This window comes from Acipenser ruthenus, chromosome 1 (assembly GCF_902713425.1).
Source record: "Acipenser ruthenus chromosome 1, fAciRut3.2 maternal haplotype, whole genome shotgun sequence".
In the NCBI taxonomy this organism is placed as follows: domain Eukaryota; kingdom Metazoa; phylum Chordata; class Actinopteri; order Acipenseriformes; family Acipenseridae; genus Acipenser; species Acipenser ruthenus.
This window is the reverse complement of record NC_081189.1, coordinates 8,877,460-8,900,931: the sequence shown is the minus strand read 5'-3', so window position 1 is coordinate 8,900,931 and position 23,472 is coordinate 8,877,460. Positions and strand designations below refer to the sequence as shown.

General features: G+C 43.5%; 2 protein-coding genes across 3 annotated transcripts; one reads left to right on the top strand and one right to left on the bottom strand.

Moving 5' to 3' along the window:
- The first annotated feature begins 1,250 nt into the window (after positions 1-1,250).
- Positions 1,251-23,387, top strand: LOC117404064 (WD repeat-containing protein 41-like). 2 transcript variants are annotated; one of them, XM_058993994.1, is made up of 14 exons: positions 1,251-1,426; positions 1,808-1,857; positions 2,445-2,560; positions 3,449-3,497; positions 4,897-5,025; positions 5,555-5,617; positions 6,839-6,950; positions 9,113-9,175; positions 11,154-11,264; positions 12,091-12,275; positions 12,567-12,688; positions 13,064-13,149; positions 22,405-22,541; positions 23,242-23,387. In XM_058993994.1, exons 2-14 carry the CDS (start codon positions 1,810-1,812, stop codon positions 23,380-23,382), a joined length of 1,362 nt encoding a protein of 453 aa, XP_058849977.1. In that variant the 5' UTR covers positions 1,251-1,426; positions 1,808-1,809; the 3' UTR covers positions 23,383-23,387. The 2 variants fall into 2 exon arrangements, with proteins under 2 accessions (XP_058849977.1, XP_058849923.1); XM_058993940.1 differs by lacking the exons at positions 22,405-22,541; positions 23,242-23,387 and adding an exon at positions 14,809-15,355.
- Positions 15,370-20,006, bottom strand: LOC131698945 (uncharacterized). The gene is made up of 2 exons (XM_058994065.1): positions 19,403-20,006; positions 15,370-15,565 (listed from the first exon to the last, which is right to left on the bottom strand). The coding sequence occupies exons 1-2, from the start codon at positions 19,932-19,934 to the stop codon at positions 15,558-15,560; spliced, it is 540 nt and encodes a 179-aa protein (XP_058850048.1). The 5' UTR covers positions 19,935-20,006; the 3' UTR covers positions 15,370-15,557.
- Positions 23,388-23,472: the final 85 nt, after the last annotated feature.

Here is a 23,472-nt window from a genome sequence, read left to right as displayed (position 1 = left end):
TTGCATAGGAAGCCAGGGAGCTCTTAGACAGGCAAATAAAGAGCGCTATGATACTGATGGTCCAATTCAGAGAATGACAGTTAAGAGGCGATCTAAACCTTCATGACATTTTGATATGTTTTTTTTTGTTATTGATTTATATATTTTTTTGTTATTTACTGGTTTATCTATAAGAATTCATGTGAAAATGTTATATCACAACATAATTAATTGTATATAGCAAAGTAATGATCACTATACTGTAAATGAGACCTCACAGTACAGTGTGCATTACCTTACCATAGTAAGGATATCATTTATTTATGAGATACCTTCACTATGTTAGCCCTATCATGGCCATCCAAGGAATGTCCCTTGATTTTCTGAAATCCGGAAGCAAACAGTGTCCAAAAAACGTGGTTTCATCTAACAAGCTGGAAGGCCTTTTAGTCAAGAAAGATTAAAGCTTAACATTGGAGCATACAGCCAAAAGAATTCACTCTGATAAAACAATACAGGTTTAATATGAAAAGTGAGCAAGGTTGAGCAAGAATGATATTGTATCTCATTATTACAGTGTAGAGGGTTGAGAATGATATTGTATCTCATTATTACAGTGTAGAGGGTGGATAATGATATTGTATCTCATTATTACAGTGTACAGGGTTGAGAATGATATTGTATCTCATTATTACAGTGTAGAGGGTTGAGAATGATATTGTACCTCATTATTACAGTGTACAGGGTTGAGAATGATATTGTATCTCATTATTACAGTGTAGAGGGTTGAGAATTATATTGTATCTCATTATTACAGTGTAGAGGGTTGAGAATGATATTGTATCTCATTATTACAGTGTAGAGGGGTTGGGGCAGCAACACAGGTGGGTCTTTGACATGCAGTAGCAAACAGGTCTACTCAAATAAACATACAAATAAATAAACAAATAATACTAAAATGTTTAATTTTTATGTTTACCTCAGGAAAAATAGGTTTCTATGTATAAATTAACTTATGAGTAGCTACTGCCAGGAACACTGTTACAAATATGCACTAAGGAAATACAACATGCTGTAGTTATTACAAGTATTAGGCCTCCATAAAGCACATTGTCTCGAAATGATAATGACACCACATGACATTTTAAAACGTACATTTTGTTACTGCAGCACACATTAGATTTAGCTTAAATACCTATAAGCATATAGTTAGTACAGTATAACTTATATAATGTGACCTATTTTGTCCGTGAAACGCTGCCGTACTCAACCCAGTCTTTGCATTGTCACGTGAGAGAGCCAGGAAGTGCAACACAGGTTGTGTTTATAAATGAGCATACAGCCGTAGCAATACGAATGATGATGTAAACACGTTATTATTGCAACATTAAATACGTGTCCTGGAGCGCACACTGTGGGGTTGCGGCGATAAACTACTTTGCAGAAAGTAAGTTAGTACTAGTATGTATGTATGTCATAGATTTCATATATAGATGCTTTTACGATCGGTCAGCTGATCTGTCGTGTTTTATTCTAATAATACGATACATGGATATTATGTGCATTACTTAAATGCTAATCATAATCACGCAAACCTTCTTTGTGTCGTCAAAGCAGTAAAGTAGCAGCACAAGAAATGCGTGTAGCTGATTGGTCTTTGCATTGAATTTTGTACTGAACAGGTTTTGATATTCTGTATTAAATGAACACCAGCTTAAATACTTGCCTAAATATTCTTTGGCCCTCCTGCTGCGCTGTGGCTGCACGGGAAGTGGCGTAATGTTGTTTCATGTTCATTCACTTGTTGTGTTGCATTCTCACAAACCAGGGATGTTGCGATGGCTTCTTGGCGGCCGAGAAGCACAGGGGCCTGTAGAGGTGAGTGAAGTACAGACCCTGACGGTGATGTAACACACCAGCATAAACAAAGTGTGATGTTATGCATGGTTGTGTGCGTTTAAAAGCTATGCTCCCTGTGAAAATTCCCTTTAGCACTCCATCTCAGTGGGACCAAACATTGGTGGCTCGACCAGTGTTTATAACATTATGAGAAGTGGGTGAATCCAGGATTTCACCTCTCTACCTACAACAGTTAATACAGTACAGACCGTTGGGGCCATATAGGTTATCGGTTAATCACAGGTTTTTACAATATCAGTTATTAGAGTTCCATTTTAAACAATTCCAATTCCTTCAAAAGATGAGAAATGTTTTAAATGACCTTGAATTGCAATTGAAAAAAAAAAAAAGGAATTGACCTCAGCCCTGCATGCCAGCAGTACATTCTTTAGTGAATGCCGTGTAATATCCGAAACAAATGTGACAGATGGTGGCAGCATTTGAGTTAAACATTTGTAAATTGACCTACGTATTCACAGGATTATAATTAAAAACTCTTCACCTAATATAACAATTTCTGTCTGAAAAAAAGTACCATTTACCTTGTGTTTCTGATTGGTCCACAGAAAACTACAGTGTTGTTCATCGGAGAAGAACAACCGAAAAACTCTTACACGGAACTACAGGTGCTTAAAGGCCACTTTGACATGGTTCGGTTTCTGGTGCGGATTGATGACTTCAGGTAAGCAGCAGCTTCTTGTGTGGCGAGCAATCTTGCTGTTCTTTTTTGATAAGAACATGTAGAGAGCATCACCTGTTTTTGGTACAGTGAAGTATGGATTTTCTTTTAAAAATAAACATTTTGTGCTGTTTTCAGAGTTATATACCAACCTCTACCTTTCATTTCTGAATGCTGTACAGTATCTGTGCTATTTTATTTAGCTGCATCAACAAAGGAGCACAGTGGGCTCCAGTAAGTCAGGTTTTACGCCTCACCTCCCCCAGTAATCCTTTGTTATTGAGGGTTTTGCAGAAGGCTGCTCTTGTCTTTACAGTGTCTCAGATGAAAGCAGATTGCGGACATGTTTTTTTTATTGGTTTTGAAGAAAGAAAGTGTATCCTTTATCAGCCTCCACGACAGTTACTTTTATTTCTTTCCTGCAAATCTGTTTTGGAACGAGCGCTGAGGGCTGGCAGTGTCAGAGGGCGCCAGGCACCGCTACCTTCCAGCATACACATGTTTAAAGCTGGGCTGTGAAAAAGAACTCCTATCTAATGCTCTCTCATTGCTGACACATCCAAATAAAACAAGAGTTCAGAAGACAATCTTAGGAAACGCTCTGCTCCACTGCCCACCAACCTTCACCACTAAATTCTGCAGGAAACTACACAGAGGTAGAGAGTTTACAACTGGGAAGGAAGTATGTCACCCATGAAAGATCAGGTTGATAAAAACCGAACATCCACTTCTGAGTGGCTGTGTATTTAAGAGTTTTAAATGAAAACAGGAATCTGCACACCATGGGAATGTATGGTGTATCTCTGTAAATCTACCACAGTGTCTGGTGGTTTGCTGGGGTAAACCTTTTAAAAATGAACTGATAAATGCTTGTGCCTTGTGTTCCCGCAGGTTTGCTTCAGCCGGGGATGATGGGATTGTGTTGCTCTGGAATGTTCAGGTTGGTATTTCAGGGAAAGAAAGTATTCCAGTTACGGAATCCGTTTAAATTGCTGTATAACGTATATGACAAGACAAACAGCACAGTATTATCTGGCAAAAAGCATACTCTCTTATTGTATCACATGACTACAGAACATTGCACTTACACTGTGCATGGCATGTATTTTACATGGTCCATGAGGCTTTGATAAACAACATTTATGTGTACGTGAGTCTCTTTAGTGGGTCTCTTTATTTGGCTTTAAAATGAAGTAAAACCAGCATTGTCGCAGAAGCAGCATGATCTGGATGCGCTGCCGTGTTTATATTCTCTTTCTCCAGGTGAACGCTACAGAGTGGAGAAATGTATTACTCAGGCGATTTATGGCCCATGATGTGTTCAAGGAAATGTTCTGCTGATACAGAGCAGACCAATAGAGGGCACTGTTGTTGTTTGTTTCCACTGCAGACAGTTTTTCCTCTCAGTGGACAGCAGTATATCCGAAAGACTCTGATGTAAATCATTATTTTAGGGTATGAATTCTGGAGTAATGTTTATATGATGATGTATTACCCCTTCCAGATATCATGCTTGTGAGTGTAAAACACGTCTCCACGTGTTGCTACAACTGTTTAAATAACATACCTGTAATTTTTCTTTTCATTGTTAACATCCTGACAACTGTTTACACTTATCCATGATGTGGTGCGGAACAGAAAAGCCAGAGCACTTGTTATGTTCCTGCAGTGATTTAGAGGACGGATCTCAAAGCCCAGTGCACTAGAGCGGCCATTTTGAAAAGAGCTTTGAAACAGATTTTAAAGTTATAAAAAGTTGTCAGGATGTTAACAATGAAAATAAATTACCGCTTCGTTATTTAAACAGTTGTAGCAACACATGGGGCTGTGTAACACTATTTTCTTCACAATGCCTGCATTTACAATTCTGTATTTTGACACATTCATTATACACCATACTTGTCAGCCTTGTGGTCACATGATCACCAAGCTTGACTCATGGAAATCAGGAGTGTGTGTTCAGTGCCTTTTTGACCATTGCATAATAACATGAAAAAGTCTCGGAAACTAAAAGATTTAAACATGGCAATGAAGGCTGAAATAGAAAAACAACTCTCGCTTACAAATTTTCTTCGCACCCGTCAACGACCTGAAAGATTGTTAAAAACTGGGATTGAACCTGGAACCTCCTGGTAACAAGCCCCTTTCTTTAACCACTGGACCACTAAGGCTCATAAGCTTTTTTGTATTCTGTTTTTAAAATGAAAGAAAGAGAAAATAAGGTTCTGCAGAAATGTCATGGATATGTGTAAAATTCATCATGATTGTGGGACACTGCTACTTTATGTAATTCCTTTGGGCCAGGGTGTATGAAGTTGACCGTGACTATGTGGTTTCAGACAGGAGAGAGGCTTCATGAGCTGCGAGGTCACAGCCAGCAGATAACCGCCATCACCCGGTTTCAGAAGCACAGTGCGGAATCGAGCTGCCCCATGATCCTCTCTGCCTCCTCGGACAGGTCCGTCAGTGTATCCTTCTTCTTAATGAAAGCGGACACTCTTTCGAGGTTTGGTTTGCCGCTGTAGTGAAAACCACTCAGAGTGATCTGCACACGTTCGTTCTGATCTCATGAAGTGCTGGAGTCATTTTCTATCGAGTGGGGAGTTGCAAAGGAAATATCTTTAGAGGTAATAGAATTCGTCTCGTTTTTGTTTTGATTTGATTTGAAAACTAAAACTTCAGCTGCATTACAGAAGAGAAAAGCATGGCTGCAGAATTGTGTGCAGATCCACTTATTACTTTGTGTACAAAAAAAAAATCAGAAAAAGAAAATATCAAATGAAAAACGGCATGTACTTCTTTGCTGTGTTTTCTAGTGCTGCTGTTCAATAAGCCCATTGTCAGCTTCACTTCTTTGTTTCATGCGTTCAGTTTCTATTTGCAGTTCTTTAACTTGCTGGTTTAGCTGTGGGATGCAGATAATGTTACACTTCTTTAACTTGCTGGTTTAGCTGTGGGATGCAGATAATGTTACACTTCTTTAACTTGCTGGTTTAGCTGTGGGATGCAGATACTGGGAGTCGTGTCCAGACTGTGACAGACTTGCACTCGTCTGTGAAGGTAAGTGTTCCTGACTAAGAAATCTTATTATAAAAAGCCGATCAAGCCATTTTTATTGGCAAAGCAGGGAGACATGGTTAGAAAGTTGCACTTCATGTTTCCTGATATTATGAATACTACATGATAAAATACTGAAGGACCCAGTCTCCTCCCACTGTGTGTGTTCATGTGAAATAAAGACTGATAATACCTGTTTTTTTTTAATTCAAAGTGTAACTAATATTTGAAACCTAAAAAGCAGTAAAATAGATAAATACAAATTTGACAATCAGAACTCTTTCTAGAACCCTCAATATCCTTTTAAAGCAGAGCCTTGTGAGTATTGGTGGGTAAAAACCATCCTGAGCACTTTCCTGAGTCACAGACCATTCTGTATGTCCTTACCCTTTCCTGAGGACATGTTGTTGACCAATGGGGTTGTGTTGATCTTACTGATGGCATTAAAAGAACTAGCAGTGCTGTCGCTTTATAAAAACACACACTGTGTCGTAAGATCATCTCAAACACCTGTGTATCTGTTGACCTATCTACACACACACACAAACACAGAAAAGCTTCTTTGTGTACAGAGTGTCCCAGATGGCCATTTTGGGTTCAGGTTCCCATATTCGCTGCATCGTGTGGAATTTACTAGTTGATGATATAGGATACCTTTTATAGAAATGAATAAGCTGTTCATAAAGATTGCAGGTTACCAGACACTGAACTGCCAGAAGCTCCAGTAATATTTATTTGTTCCCCTTGGAATGCCGTGTCTGTCTTGTTGATAAATGGTAGTTGGTTGCAATTTATTGGCTCTTGTTGAGACTTTACCATTCATGTGAAGAGAGACTTATAGTATTGGATAATGTTGAAAGAAAAGTAACCCATTTAATACATAGATGGAAAAAACATGCTGCAGGTTCGTCAACACTGATAAGCTTCTACACCTCACTTCACCTCACTTATTAGCAGCACGAAGTTAATATAAAGTATCCCATTGAACAATGCATCAATAATCATTAGGCACTATAGGTATGGATCGTTTGTCAGATCAAACATTCTAACAAGCAAACAGCAATAACCAGTTTCTTAAATAGTATTTATTGACCCCAAAACGTCTTGATGTTGATGAAGCTGAGATCAGCCCTACTGAAGCTTGTGATCTCAAGATGACTCAGAGAAGAGTTCTCTTCTTCACAGTCTTGTTTTTGTTACAGTCAATCTTGTTTCCATTTGCAGTGCCTGCTTGTTCTGGAAAGGCTTGATTTGTGGCTGTCTGGAGGGAATGTCCTGTGTGTCTGGAATAGGAACTTTGAGCTTCTTTGTAAAACAGAGGTCTTTAATGATGCAGGTACAGTAGCAATGTAAACTTTTCACGGGGGTAGATACATGCAACAAGTTCCAGGCATTCTGATTTATAGTATGAAATTAAGCCACCAGTGCATGCACATAAGTCCTACTTTTTTTAAGCAAGAAAATTCTCTTTCTGGCAGGTTGTGATTTGTACTGACCATATTTTACAAATGTTACAAGAGCTACAGTGTGCCATACACTGGATGCATGTAATGCAGCATATATAGAGCATGCAGTATACTTGAGTGCAGTTTACATGTGTGTCATAATAAGTCACAAGCTACATGAATACTAACAAAAGCTGATGTTACAGACGAGCCTTGATTTTCATTTGAGAAAAAAATGCAGCTGAATTCAAAGATTTTATATTGGGATTGTCTGACTTTGTGTACAGTTTGCACTTGTATAACACATAGGTAATATGGTATATGTAAGCACAGTTTAAAGGATGATTGATCGTACGAAGTATTATTCCAGACTTTACCCACCCTGCTTTTAGCATGCCAGAGGAGCGCTTTAAACAAGGCCTGTTAAATGAATCTGCTCGGTCCCGCTCGCAATGCATGGGGTGTGCACACTGGACATGGGGTGTGCACACTGGACATGGGGTGTGCGCTGTTTTCCAAAATGTAGGGTTCATTGAGTGTGCGAGGGGATCGTTTTTTGCAAGCACAGGAGACGGTAAGCGATAGTTACAGTGTACATTGAACACACAAGGAGATCAGAGACGGTTGGCACTGTACACTTTATGCATCCTTTAGGTATTGCTATTATGTGGCAAGTTCTTTGGGCTTTCCTTTATTAAGGTCCTGATCTAACAAAGTTAGTTATGTGCTGCTTCCACTCTTGAGTCTGAAAGTGGCACAGCAATGTCTCCCATTGTGCATTGTCAACAGGTTCTTGCTCTGACTAGGAACCAGGTACCGTATTACTTCGAATTAACGCCTCACTCAAATATCAGCTTTTTAGTAGACGCCGCCCTTGAATAAACGCCGCTCTCCATAAAGAAACGTAAAAGTATTTTTTTTCTACCCCTGCTCAAAAAAATAAAGAAACGCGCAACTCTGCCTATGCACATGACACCCCCGAAGAGACTGCAACCTCAATCCAGCATGTAATACAAACTAATGTACACCCACCTTAGTAAGCAAATATTATTTTATAGTACAGTCCCGACAGACAACCCAAGATTAACTACTTACAGTGTTCAGTGCCAACACAGCAGGGGATGAAACAAGGGCTGTCTGTCATCAGCTTGGATGGTGAAAACTTAATCTCAAAGGAACTTAGAGCTTTGCCGGTCACTCTAAGCGCTGTCCGAAAGCTGGCTGAAGATATCTTCTTGTAGGGGGTTTAGTTGTTTTGTTTTGTTTTTTATTCAATTGGAATTTCTCAGTCCTGTATATATGTGTATATATATGTATGTATGTATATGTGTGTGTGTGTGTATATATATATATATATATATATATATATATATATATATATATATATAGGGTATATATAGGATATATTTTAGTTTTAACAGAAATCTCTCCTCTTCTTGTCCCGCCCCATAGCAACCAATACACACTCCTGATTCGCTGGTACAGTACTCCCCTGACCTCCCAACTCCCACCTAATAGGTTCTTGTTAATGGTCAATAAATATACTGTATTCAAGCCCCAAAAACACACAAGAGTATAATGCTGCAGATCGGAGCCTCTCATGGCGCTGTTTCTAAAATGCCTTAAATCATGTAATAAAATATTGCAGCGTTTGTAAAGCATAGTATTATTATTAAAGGCCTCCCTCGTATAATCGCCGCCCTTGTTTAAGGGCTGCAGTCATTTTGATCAATTTAAAATAAACGCCGCGGCACCACATTGAAGTAATACGGAACATTATACATGAAACTTCTGTGCCTTCAGGTTAAAGCCACTTAACTGAGAGACACTGGTAACTCAAGATGACAAGTACATTCACTGATGGCTTCAATATAAGCTGCAAGATAAACAGTAGAATGGTTTTAACTTGTTTTTTCAGAAAGAAGCAGCTTTGTGGTTGTAAAAATATCAATATTGTGATAAAAGCGTAACATAAACATGTAACATCTAGCCATTAAACTGTCAACACAAATTCTATAGCTAAGGTCTGTTTTTTACATTTCCCATTAACCAGGAATCACTGCCATCATAGAGCTGCCTAAGAACTGCATTGCGGCGGCGATGGACAAAGAACTAAGTAAGCTTGCTGTTCCAAGAATGCATGAACTAAACATACTGGGTCAATTGCAGCGTACCACATTGAGTCCACTTGATGTGTCTAACTAGTGGATTAAGCAGGGTTAGTCTACTTGATTGGACTAAAGTTAGCACACCTTCAAATCCTGATTGCAGCGTACCAAGTCAGATTCGTGATGATCCTGTTCAAGCGGATTACCTTAGTACTGTGAAGGATACGACTAACTCAGTATGCTTGCTCGTGCTAAGCACTTAAAATACACTTTTTAATCATGTACCATTTAATACCATTTTCTACAGAGTCCGGGAGGGGACATGAGAGAAGAAATATATATCTCATGCACACGTCTTACTATCTGGTGGCCACGAGATTCCTATGTCGTGCGCACGAGATATTATCAGTTTAACTGGTTTTCAGTTTAACGCAATACAATTAAAGTTTTATATAGTTAATATCATGCAATTAAACGTTTCTGTGCCTATGCAGCAGTGTTGGCACCTTAAATGCAAGTACAGTATGATCTGCCGGTTTGAAATGTGCACAAAAAGACATGACATTTATTTTTACTTAAATATGTTTGATGTAATAAAAATGTGTCTTTCTTGATGTGGATTAGGTCACTGGTACACTGCATTTGACCCACTGGGCTCAATTCAGTAAAACATCTTGGTACGGGCCTCAGTACAATTCCTAAACGTGTCTTCAGGTACATCGGAGTGCAACCATTAACCCGTCCCTGTGCAACAAGCTGCCTCTAGTGGAGGAAAGAAATACCACATAGAACAGATGTGCTATTTGTACATCCACAGGGGGGCAGAGTGTTGCAGGAGAACAGGTTACTCTGGGGTACGGGCTGCACTTAGAGAGGTCTGCACAGGCGTGCTTTTAATATCTCAGTTTTAAAAAGTCACCAGGGAGTTAAAAAGATGTACATTTTAATCCTAAACATGCAAATAATACATTTGTTAATATATCTGATATTCCAGACCAGTAGCAAGGTGCTCTTGAATAAAATCATTTGAAATGGAATAAAATAAATGTGACTGCTGTACATATCTTAAAGACGCACCAGAACACCCTGCAGTGCTTACAAGTAATGCATGACTACCTTTGCTGTATCTCTTGTTGTACGTACTGGATTGCAGCCATATACTTTTAAACTCAATACCAATACAAGCATCACGAGTCATAAACTTTTTCCATCTGGAACAGGAGAATTCCTATCATGAGCATCATAGTGTATCCAGATCAGGCTGCCTCTTATAAACCATGCTGGGGCTCTGATTGGAATGAATGACTTGTGGGAATAGACCGCTCCCAAGTCATTTCTACATGGCTTATGACCTGTGATGTGTGAATAAAAACAAGGCAGTCAGGATTATGTTGAAAAATATATCACTGTGATTTGGACAACACTGGATACTTGAACGGTGCAGCAACGTGTTTCTTGTAAACACTGCAGGGTGTTCTGTAACCCCCAAAATGTCTTCGACACATTCTTATCTTACACTGAAAGCTGACTTTCCACACTCCTCTAAAGGCTTCAGCCAGTAAATCAGGTTTTGTAATAACTAGATAAGTGGAATTAAGCCTCAGTTGGCAATGCTAACTTAACAAGACATCTATAACAGCTAGCTTCCAGACCTGGAATTTCACAAGCTGGACACTAAAGTGCTAGAGTTCTTATTTTCTAATAAAAATACATAACGTGGATCTCCCACATGACTCGGCCAATGAGATCGCTCTATTGCGTTATGTAGCCAATCAGCAATTTGAATTCGCCCTTCACAGTAACTAAAAGGACAACAACATTTTCTTATGTGCAGATATGCTATTGAGGTACCATATAATAGAGGAATCAAGAAATCTCAATTGTATGACGGTCATACCTTGCATAGAAAAGGCTGTAAAATGACACTTTAACACATGTATGGTTGTGTGGTTTGTTTCAAACTTTTCTTTGTGTATTGGTTCGAAGTCATATACAGACTGAAGGTGCCAGCCTCTGAATCGGAAAGCTGGGAGATTCAGGAGGTCAAGAGACTTTCAGACCACCAGGACAGCGTCCGGGCTTTGATCAGCGTGAATGGTAAGGAGATGCTGCAGCTATACCAATACTGTTGAAAGCAGCAGTGAAAATACCTGACTTTACTACAGAATAAATAAATACATAACCGCTTTACAAACTAAATGAAAGCTTCGCTGATGCTTCATTTTCCAGATCTGTCACAGTTATTTAGGGAAATGTTGCCTTTTGTCAAAACTGGATTATAAATACAGACAATCCTGAAATGTATATTTCTGGTTTACTTGAGCATATACTTTTTAGAATGAGGAAATCATAATTGTTATGTATTATTTAGATTTTACCAGGAAAAACTAGTATAAAACCCATGGTAGTATAAAACCCACAATATTTAACCCTTTGCTGCCCAGTGTCCAATATATTTGGCATTGAGAAAATAGGTATGGGAGCATACCCAGGGCAGTAAAGGGTTAAACTATGTAAGAGACCAGGGACTCCTATTAAAGCTGTATTTTTAGGCAGAATGGCACAACTGAAACAGTCTGTTAATATCTAAATATGGGGATTACAAAAGAACATGGTTTTACAAATCTGGTCATTTTTTCCATACAGACCTGGCGTTAGGTAATACAGTATTATATATGCCAGTGATGAGTCTGAGCTTGATGATGTTGTATCTCCGGTTGTTGCTTATAGCATGGCAGGCCTCATGTGAATCTCAGAGTGACACGGAGTCAGTAGTTTTAGGGTTCAGATTGCAATGTAAATGTTGTGAACAGACACCAGGAATTACTGTATTTTCTAGTTCCGTATAACATGATGTTACCAAACTGGGTCCAGGAATGCAAAGGTGTATTTTGACTGATGATGGTGTTTTCATTTGTGACAGACCAGGCCTTTGCAAGCGGCTCTCATGTGGGTGAGTTGATAGTCTGGGATTCCCTGGACTGGACCATTCAGTCATATGAACGTGTTTTCGGGGACACTGCACAGGCGGACATTCAGTCAGAAATCAAACTACTATCACCCAAGCAGAATGAAATGTCTGTACAACACCTGACTTCCGATGGGGAGGTAAGAATGGGTTTTAATTTGTGACGTAAGACCGTTTAGGTAGAATGAAAGATGTGTCTCTCTGAGAAGGTGATGCTATCTGTATGCATTGTTCTGAAGGGCACGTTCTTACTAAGAACTTCTTTGCTTTTATTATGATCACAATTCAACATCATGGCATCAAATAACTAATCCTTAACAATAAAATACAAATACTAAAATGATACTTTTAAAAGACCGTTTGAGTATGAAGACATGGATAAAGACGTTGAGATGTTGTTGGTTTGTGATTCTGAATATTTTCCCTCACAGTACATTATTGCTGCCATTGGAAGTGGTATATACGTCTACAGCCTGCTGACAAAGAATGTGATTGCGTACAGGAAAACCGCGCATGACTCGGACGTGCTGCACACCTTGAAGCTACCCAATGGGTATGTGCATTTATTTAAAGGGTTGTCTTTTTACAGCTGTGGCTACCTGAGATTGTGTCCAAAATACTCCTTCAGTGGTTCCAGCTGGATTGCCTTTTGTACTGGAAGCATTTTAAATAACAGGCACTTGGGAAATATGTGTTCCCATCGCTATGAAATGCATCTATTAAAATCAAACACATGCCTGTGATTAAAACATATACATGTTGTATCATGAAAGATCAATAGCTGGTACTTATTTTAAAACTGTATTCTTTTTTTATTTATTAGTTTTTGTTATGGTTGCATGTTGAATTAAAAGCAGTCTTTGCTAATCTTGCTCTTGAGTTAAATTCAGACACATTGTAAGCCGTGTTCTCCCCTTTGGTCTGACAGTCAGCTGATTTCCTGTTCAGAAGATGGGAGTGTCCGTTTCTGGGTGCTGCAGGACCTCCCTCCCCCTGCTGAGCATGCATCCTCAGGTTAGAGACTCTGTTTAATGATCTCAAGAACACGGCCCTTTAACTTGACCTGCTTCCTGCTGGGGTGATTTTATTGACATTGAGAGGAAGAGTTTAAGGATGGTTGAATTCATATCTGCTGCTAGACCATTGTGCAGTACTGCAAGAAATTAGTGAAACCATTATACAGATCTCTTAATATTGCTCTGTCAAAGGGGGCTCCCGAGTGGCGCGTCCAGTAAAGGTGCTCCACGTGGAGTGCAGGATGCGCTCTATAGTTTGGACGTCGCGAGTTCGAGTCCAGGCTATTCCACAGCCGACCGTGGACGGGAGCTCCTAGGGGGGCGGCGCACAATTGGCCGAGCGTCGCCCGGGGGGAGGGAGGGTTAGGTCAGCCAGGGTGTCCTCGGCTCACCGCGCACCAGCGACCCCTGTAGTCTGGCCGGGCGCCTGCGGGCTTGCCTGTAAGCTGCCCGAGAGCTGTGTTGTCCTCCGACGCTGTGGCTCTTGGGTGGCTGCATCGTGAGCCTGCAGTGTGAAAAAAAGCGGTCGGCTGACGGCACACGCTTCGGAGGACAGTGTGTGTTCGTCTTCGCCCTCCCAAGTCAGCGCAGGGGTGGTAGCGGTCAGCTGAGTTTCAAATAATAATTGACCATTCCAAATTGGGAGAAAATAATAAAAATAATTGGCAACGACTAAATTTAAAAAAAATATATATATATATTGCTCTGTCAATGTACCTCTTCACAGGAAATAGCAAGTAATACCAAGTCTAGTGACGATGACACTGCTACTAGTACTTCATGTGCAGTTTCAGGCTGTGCTGTCTTCCTGCCCTCTGTCCACTCTGTCTGCAGCAGCCCTGTGTGAAAGGCTTTCCGTGTGCTGTAGTTTTCTAGGAGATTGTGAACTTGTATTAGTTGTCTCAGTTCAGGGGATTCCGTGCCTGTTTGCTTAAATCCACATTTGCGTTCGCGCTCTGTTATTAGGGGTCACATTTTAAAGATCATGCATGTCCACGGACCCCTTATTTGAATCCCTGCATATGTGTGTTCCTTTGCTTACAGAAACTGATTGTGTTGTGTTTTCTTAAGTAAGCGAAAACAGGGCTTAACTGAGTAAACAAAAACAGAATGGTTCTAACTTCTTATGAGAAGTTTATTTTTTTAGTGTTTGTAATTTTAACCAACAGAAATCACTTGATGCTTTTGCCTCGTTTTGGGTGACCCAATGGGACCAGTAATAATGTTGCTAATGATTAGGAATGAAAACAATGGATATAAAAGTCTTGGCTATCCTCAATCGAGAAAAGAATCATTAAAGGTGGTATTAAAGAAAATGATTTCACAGTGTACTGTTGGGAGAAATGAAAAGTGATTCATTTACCAAGAAAATAAGAATAGGAGCTTGCCTGTATGCAATTGTTAAGGGTAGCACTTGTGAAGAAGTGTTTCTTGATGGTAAGACATTTCTCTCCAGCATTGTGGGCTTGTCAGTTCAGCGGATGCAGATTTACATTAAAGCGGCAGTTCCTGAGCAGATTTTCACCGGAGAGACAGCCACTGTGAATTTGCACAGTCTGGATTCCATATTAGTTTCTAAAGCTTTAAACCCCGTTCAAGAATCATGTGCATTTCACCCATCCTCTCCCATTGATGGTATGCTTGTAATGCGATTCAGATATCCCTGCACAAATCAAAGCACCAGGAGATCCACCACATCACTGTCTGATGAGAAGGCTGATACCGGGCACAAATGAACCAGGAGATCCACCACATCACTGTCTGATGAGAAGGCTGATACCGGGCACACATGAACCAGGAGATCCACCACATCACTGTCTGATGAGAAGGCTGATACCGGGCACACATGAACCAGGAGATCCACCACATCACTGTCTGATGAGAAGGCTGATACCGGGCACACATGAACCAGGAGATCCACCACATCACTGTCTGATGAGAAGGCTGATACCGGGCACAAATGAACCAGGAGATCCACCACATCACTGTCTGATGAGAAGGCTGATACCGGGCACACATGAACCAGGAGATCCACCACATCACTGTCTGATGAGAAGGCTGATGCAAGACTGTGGCAAAGTGGTTAGTAAGGAGAACAGGTGTAGCGGTGATGCGGTGCAGGAGTGACAGGCAGACAACGGTAATCCAGTGACAAATGTTTTTATTTATTTTAAATCCTGGTCTAGCGACCGTAAATAATAAGCCCCGGCGATACACAACGATGTGTAGAGCGCGGGGATGAAAAACACAGGTTTACAGTCCTGAACAAAGTAAACAAAAACACGTTCACCCGTCCCGGGTGCGTGCAGTCGTGCTGGTGGTGAATGAATACACTTTTTATTCGGTGACAGTTGTGAGGTGGTGATCCGGTTTGTGCTGGCCCACGGCGACAGCTCCGGATGTGCTTTAGCTGTCTGGTGGTTTCAAAACACAGACAGTTATTGTACAGCAATAAACAAACAAAAAACACACACACACTCAACTCTTTACAGAGTAATACAGCACTTCACAATACCGTCCTTCTCGGTCCTTGGCTTAACCCAAACGAAGGAAAAGAACAGCGTTACCCTGGCCCCTATATGTAATCCCGCATGATATCTAGGTAAACGGTTGCAGCTGCCTTATTACTTGCAGCTGCCCCTTGTTTACCTGTCAAATCAATACGGTCTTACAACAGAGTCTCGCTTCCTTCCAGGCTGACCCACTTTCCGGTCCCGGAAACGAACTGTCAGGCCAGCCCTTCCAGATACTTCTCCTCCCGTTCTTTAGCGCCCTCACAGGTCGGGAGGAAGATTTATCACCAGAACTCATTGTATTTCTGTCACATATCCCACCGCTCAGAGTGGAGCCGAAGGAACACTCGGCTAAATCTACCTTTCCCATTGCTCCCCCCTCCCGGGAAAAATAATCCGCATTTTGGTGGTCTTTCCCCGCACGGTGTACCATGTGGTACATGAAGGGCTGCAATGCCAGATACCACCGAGTTATCCGAGCATTGCTGTCCTTCATGGTGCTTAACCACTGGAGTGGGGCGTGGTCTGTGACAAGATCAAATGAGTGTCCCAGCAGGTAGTATCGTAAAGAGTGAGTAGCCCATTTAATGGCCAAACACTCTTTTTCGACTACGGAGTAGTTACGCTCCCGAGGTAACATTTTTTTGCTCAGGTACAATATCGGGTGTTCTACTCCAGCTACTTTTTGGGACAAGACTGCACCCAAACCTACATCCGAGGCGTCGGTGTGGAGGATGAATCTCTTGGTGAAATCTGGGGTAATAAGAGTGGGGGCCTGGCAAAGTTTACGCTTAATCGTATCAAACGCCCCCTGACACTCAGCTGACCATTTAATTAAATTTGGAGCACTCTTTTTGGTGAGGTCGACTAACGGGTTAACCACTGTGGCGTACTCGGGGATGAAGCGGCGGTAATAACCGGCTAAGCCCAGTAGTGACCTCACCTGAGTCTTGGTTTTGGGGATCGCTGCATCAACCAAAGCCTGGATTTTGGTGACCACAGGTTTCACCCTTCCATTTCCCATTACAAATCCCAAATATTGAGTCTCTGTTTTGGCAAACGCACATTTTCTCAAGTTAGCTGTCAGCCGGGCTGCCCTTAGAGACTGAAGAACGGCTGCAACCCTAGCCAAATGCTCTCGCCAGGTGGAGCTGTAAATCACCACGTCATCAATATACGCTGCTGCATATTCATGATGTGGGCGTAAAACCTGGTCCATCAGTCTCTGAAAGGCAGCGGGCGCACCATGTAGCCCAAACGGCATGGTTTTAAAGTGGAACAGCCCCTCTGGTGTTGAAAATGCGATTTTCTCTCTGGAGCTGCGGGTTAGAGGGATTTGCCAGTATCCCTTCGTCAGGTCCAGAGTGGAAATAAACCTCGCTTTTCCCAGTCTGTCTAAAAGTTCGTCGACCCGAGGCATGGGATACGCATCGAACTTGGCAATAGCATTCACCTTTCTGAAATCTACGCAGAAGCGGTTGGTGCCGTCCTTCTTAGCCACTATTACAATAGGACTGCACCACTCGCTCCTGGAAGGTTCAATCACTCCAAGCTCGAGCATATCCCGTACCTCTTTGCGAACGCCACTTCGTCGACTTTCCGGGATCCGGTACGGTCTCTCTCGCACTGTGACACCTGGGGGAGAGATAATGTCATATTCAACTAAGTTCGTCCTGCCGGGCACATCAGAAAAAACATCGCTGAACTCCTCAATAAGCTTACGCAGCTCTCTTTGCTGATCCGGAACTAATTGTTCCCCCATTGAAATCGCTCTTGTGCTCGGGGTCTCTGGACAGGGACCTAAATCATCCTCCATATTGCCTGGGGCTATAAATAAGACCTCTCTTGCCTGCCAGGGCTTCAACAAAGTAATGTGGTAAATTTCACGTTCATTCCGGCGATCGGGCTGTCTAATTTCATAATTTACTTTCCCTGTAGCCCGAATCACCTCATACGGCCCCTGCCATTTAGCACACAGTTTTGACTCTGATGAGGGAAGTAGCAGCATTACCTTGTCCCCTGGTCGAAAGGTTCGAATCCGTGCATTTTTGTTATAATGCTGCTCTTGTCGGTGCTGAGCCGATCTGAGGTTGTCTTGGGCCAAACGACCGACCAAATCCAGGCGATCTCGGAGTAGGAGCACATACTTCACTACATTTTTAGACGAGCCTTTGTGCTCCTCCCACCCCTCTCTCAGCAGGTCGAGAATGCCGCGAGGCTGCCGGCCGTACAGGAGCTCAAAGGGGGAGAACCCCGTTGAACTCTGCGGCACTTCTCTCACTGCAAAAAGGAGGTAGGGGAGAAGTGATGCCCAATGTTTCTGCTCTTGTGTCACAAATCGCCTCAGCATCGACTTTAAGGTCTGATTAAAACGTTCCACCAGACCGTCCGATTGTGGATGATAAACGGACGTCCTGATGGGACGTATTTTTAATATTTTGTACACCTGCTGTAACGTATTGGACAAAAAGTTAGTTCCGTGATCGGTCAAAATCTCCTTGGGGATCCCTACTCTGGCCATAATCTGTGCTAACTCGGTGGCTATTGCAGCGGCACTAGTGGACCTCAATGGAACTGCCTCCGGGTATCGCGTTGCATAATCCACCACTACTAAAATGTGCGTATACCCGGAGTCAGAAGGTAGCAAAGGGCCGACTATGTCCATTGCAATGCGCTCGAAAGGAGTGGAAATAATCGGCAGTGGGACCAAAGGGGCGGGGCGCACTCGACCCGGCGCTACTCGCTGGCAGTCTGGGCAGGTGGCTACATATCTTGACACATCAGTATGAAGACCTACCCAATAGAATCGAGCCAATATCCGTTCCCTCGTCTTCTCGGCTCCGAGGTGCCCCGCAAAAGGGATATCATGCGCCAGCCTCATGACCTCGGTCCGACAAGACGGGGGAACCAACAATTGTGTTACAGGCTGTCCTGTGCCCGCGGCTAGGTTTACCCTATATAGTAATTGCCCCTTGATACTGAAATGTGGATATACTAGCGCCCCAGCGCCGTCAACATCCTTACCTTCAATGGACCGGACCTGCCCCCAAGCGTGCATCAGTGACGGGTCATTATGTTGGCCCCACACTAGGTCCGCGCTTGAGTACCACGGGTCCGGTACATTGAGAGGGGCTGGAATAACCTCTGCTCTAGTCGGTCCAGTAACCTCGCTCTCTCGGTCACACTGCGTTCCCACTCCCTTCGACTGGCGTTTGTTACCATTGCAGCACTCTCTCACCAGACCCCAGCCTTGTCTCACAAATGCTCCCTCCCATTTCGCGGTCCGTCTCTCCTTATTTGTTTTTCTAGGACGGAAAAGAGGGGAAAACATTTCAGTGTGAAAAGGAAACACATCACCAATTCGTTCCTCTTTTTTTTTTTTTTCTGCCACGTTTACGTGTGTGGCTGAGACTGCCATTGTTTGCATCAATTCTTTGAATTTTGGCCAGTCTCGACCCAGAATAACTGGGTGTGGCAACCTTTCCGCCACCCCGACTACAAGGTGACGTTTTATCGGTCCTACCGATAAATATACTTTTAATGTGGGGTATGCCGCCGTGTCTCCATGGATACAGGAGATGGCCACCTGACCTCGTGGCCGCCACGACACACCGCCCAGGAGAGCTGTCCTAATCAAGGTTTGCTCACACCCTGTGTCCACTAATGCGTGGGTTTTCACATTCCCTAACACAACATTAATCAAACAAGGCCCCTCCCGACCATTTTCCCCACGCTTACCAGTTTCAGGTGCCCAATTGCACGCGGCCACGTCACACTCCATGGCAGCGGGGCATGACCTGGCCAGATGTCCCGGCTGGTGGCACCTAAAACAGATAGGAGGGACAGAGGGGGCATAGGTCAGAAATCTGTCCCGCTGCTGGTATGGCAACGGGGCAGGGGCAGCACCTCTACCCCAGCTGGGGGCCAACCTTGGTCTCCATGGGGGGGAGGCAAGGGGGCCCAATGGGGTCGGTGCTCTGGGAGGTCTGGGTCCCTGGAACGTGGGGGGTGGTGGTGGTGGTGTTGGAGGAGAGGGAGGGAGAGGTCGGCTGCTCCGAAGGGCAGGGGCCGACAGGATCCCGATCCGGGCAGAGGTCAGGGAGTCCTCGAAGTCTTCGGCCAGTTTGACCGCCTCCTCCAGGGTGTCGGGGTTGTGGCGCCGTATCCACGCCTGGGTTTCGGCGCCGACCACATGGCAGAATTGCTCTACCACAATGGCTTCCCCCATCTGCTGGGCGGTCTTCTTCCCGGGGGTCAGCCAATGCACCATGTGGTCGCACAACCGCTCTGCAACCACCCTGGGGCGTGTCTCCGGGGCTCTCCGGTACTCCCTAAATCGCGCCCGGTGGGTGTCCGTGGTGATGTTCAGCCGGCGGAGGATAGCCTGCTTGACCAGGTCATAATCGGTGGCGTGATGGTCGCTCATGGCTTGGTAGGCTGCCTGAGCCTCCCCAATCAGGCAGGGTCCCAACTGGCTGGCCCAGAACTCCCGCGGCCAAGCCGCCGCGGTATCCAGCCGCTCGAACGCCACCAAATACGCCTCCGGGTCATCCTCCGCCGACATCTTCATTGCCCGTGCCTTCGGGGGCGACATCAGCGGTGTTGTGGTAGGGGTCGTCGCTGCAGCAACGGCCAGCCCTACCCGTTCAATGAGCGCCGTGTAGCGCTCCTCCCTCCTTCTCTCCTCTGCGTCGCGCCTGCTCTCCAGCGCCTGCAGCAGCTCCGCCAGTGCGTTGCGGTCCATGATCCCGTAGTCTGACACCACGTGTGGCAAAGTGGTTAGTAAGGAGAACAGGTGTAGCGGTGATGCGGTGCAGGAGTGACAGGCAGACAACGGTAATCCAGTGACAAATGTTTTTATTTATTTTAAATCCTGGTCTAGCGACCGTAAATAATAAGCCCCGGCAATACACAACGATGTGTAGAGCGCGGGGATGAAAAACACAGGTTTACAGTCCTGAACAAAGTAAACAAAAACACGTTCACCCGTCCCGGGTGCGTGCAGTCGTGCTGGTGGTGAATGAATACACTTTTTATTCGGTGACAGTTGTGAGGTGGTGATCCGGTTTGTGCTGGCCCACGGCGACAGCTCCGGATGTGCTTTAGCTGTCTGGTGGTTTCAAAACACAGACAGTTATTGTACAGCAATAAACAAACAAAAAACACACACACACTCAACTCTTTACAGAGTAATACAGCACTTCACAATACCGTCCTTCTCGGTCCTTGGCTTAACCCAAACGAAGGAAAAGAACAGCGTTACCCTGGCCCCTATATGTAATCCCGCATGATATCTAGGTAAACGGTTGCAGCTGCCTTATTACTTGCAGCTGCCCCTTGTTTACCTGTCAAATCAATACGGTCTTACAACAGAGTCTCGCTTCCTTCCAGGCTGACCCACTTTCCGGTCCCGGAAACGAACTGTCAGGCCAGCCCTTCCAGATACTTCTCCTCCCGTTCTTTAGCGCCCTCACAGGTCGGGAGGAAGATTTATCACCAGAACTCATTGTATTTCTGTCACAAAGACACACATGAACCAGGAGATTGAGCATATCACTGTCTGATGAGAAGGCTGATACCGGGCACACATGAACCAGGAGATCCACCACATCACTGTCTGATGAGAAGGCTGATACCAGGCACAAATGAACCAGGAGATTGAGCATATCACTGTCTGATGAGAAGGCTGATACCGGGCACACATGAACCAGGAGATCCACCACATCACTGTCTGATGAGAAGGCTGATACCAGGCACAAATGAACCAGGAGATCCACCACATCACTGTCTGATGAGAAGGCTGATACCGGGCACACATGAACCAGGAGATCCACCACATCACTGTCTGCTGAGAAGGCTGATAACGGGCACAAATGAAATGCATCATCGTGGATGCAGCCAAACAGCTGGCTTTTCCTGGGAGCTGTCCTTGTGTGTCTGGCTCGGATTCATACAGTAGAGAATTGGGGATGTCACTGAAAGAAATACTTCCCAGATGCTTGTCTGCTTTGAAGTGGGAATTACATTTCTGAGATTCATTCACCCTCTGATATAAGGTCTTGTTTTGCTACATTTCTGTATCATTCAGTTGGGTAAAGTCTTCCCTTATTAGAACATCGCTTGGCTCATGTAAACTTGTGAGCATGTATAATACATGATTTGAAGGTTTCTAGGACTGCAGGGTCAGATGTATTATAAATAATGGATGTTACATACTGCAGTTGAGGCGCATCGTATCTCCTGACCTGTGATTAATGTGTGGACGGTACTCTGCTAGCTGGAGTTGCTGGAATGAAGTTTTCCCACACAGAAGCTGCCTAACAGCAACGTCATTGATGTGGTTTGTAACAGGGATGACCGAATTTTGTGTTATTTAAATTTCTGTATTATTAACCACCTTTATCTGAAATCCTAGCAATAGTGTGTCACGCTGCTATATGAAAACAATAAAAAAAAAAAAATATATATATATATATATATAAATATACCTTGTGTGCATAGATTACAGTAGAAGCAGGATTGTATTGCGTCTATTGTATTTTTGTCTTTATTGTTGAAATAGGGACATTTTAATATGCACATGTGTGATATGAAAAAACAAAAACAACAACGAATTATTAGCTTAACATGTTACCCTCTGGGGTGAACTAAACTGTGCAACTATTATACCAGGCTGCAACCACTGTTGTGTTCTGTGTCTTTAAGTAATTTCAACCTGGTTTGTTGTGCATTTCTTTCAGCATTCTTTGGCATGTGGGGGTTTGGAAGAGCGAATAAACAGCCGCCCAATCAGGAAGTGAAGAAGGGGGCGGACTGCTTGGTCCTGCGCTCTCTGGAACTGACCGGGGACCTCATCGGGCACTCTGGAGCTGTGCAGGTACCAGGGGCGGGGCTGACACTGGGGTCATGTGTCTAAAAGGAAGGCTTGTAGCTTGCTTTGTAGGTCACGAAATAATCCAGTTCTCTGCTTTGGGTGTAAAATCCTTCTTCAGCAACAAGTAGGGTCTGAAGAGCAGATGAACTATATATACACGTAACAGTAACATTAAAACATACTGCTAGAAACAGGTCATAAATACATTTCTGTCAACGTGCATGCAGCAGGTAAACATTCATTTTTGATGTATCCTCATCTGCGGTATTTGGGTCGTTGCTACAAAAGGTTGATCCGTATGGCAGTTCTGTGCCATTTCTTCAGCAGTGGATTGAGATGATGATTCTGTACTTCTCTTCAGCACATGGACATTGAGTTTATACACCTGCGAGACCTTCCTGCACAATACAAAACTACAGGGCTTGTGTAGCAAGCGCCTCATGCAATAGCACCCTGCTCAATAAGAAAGCAGGTACTCGCTAGTGCAAACAAGGTAGACATTTGAGATGCTCAGTACCAAAAAGCCCTCTCTCGGTGGAACATGTGGGACAGCAAGAAGGTCTGGCATCCATTGAAATATTCTTGGGGTGGTTTTTGAGGTAGTGTGGTGTGACAGCTTCACATGCTACTGGTGTACACTGGTGGAAAGTTCTGCAATACTAACACAACGCTTTCCTTTTTTGTTTTTGATTTTTTTTTTTAGATGTTTCTGCCTTTTAATGACAGTGTCCTGGTGACTTGCTCTACTGACCATCTCATCATGTTGTGGAAGGATGGAGAACGGGAGTCAAGGCTGAGAAGCTTGGACTTATTTAACAAACTGGAGCAAAATAAAGGATTATGACTGTGTGTGTGTTGGTGTACTGGTCTGGTCTCCTTCATGATAAACGGAAGGCAAAGACTCAAATACAGTATTGCAGTGTGCAACTTTCAT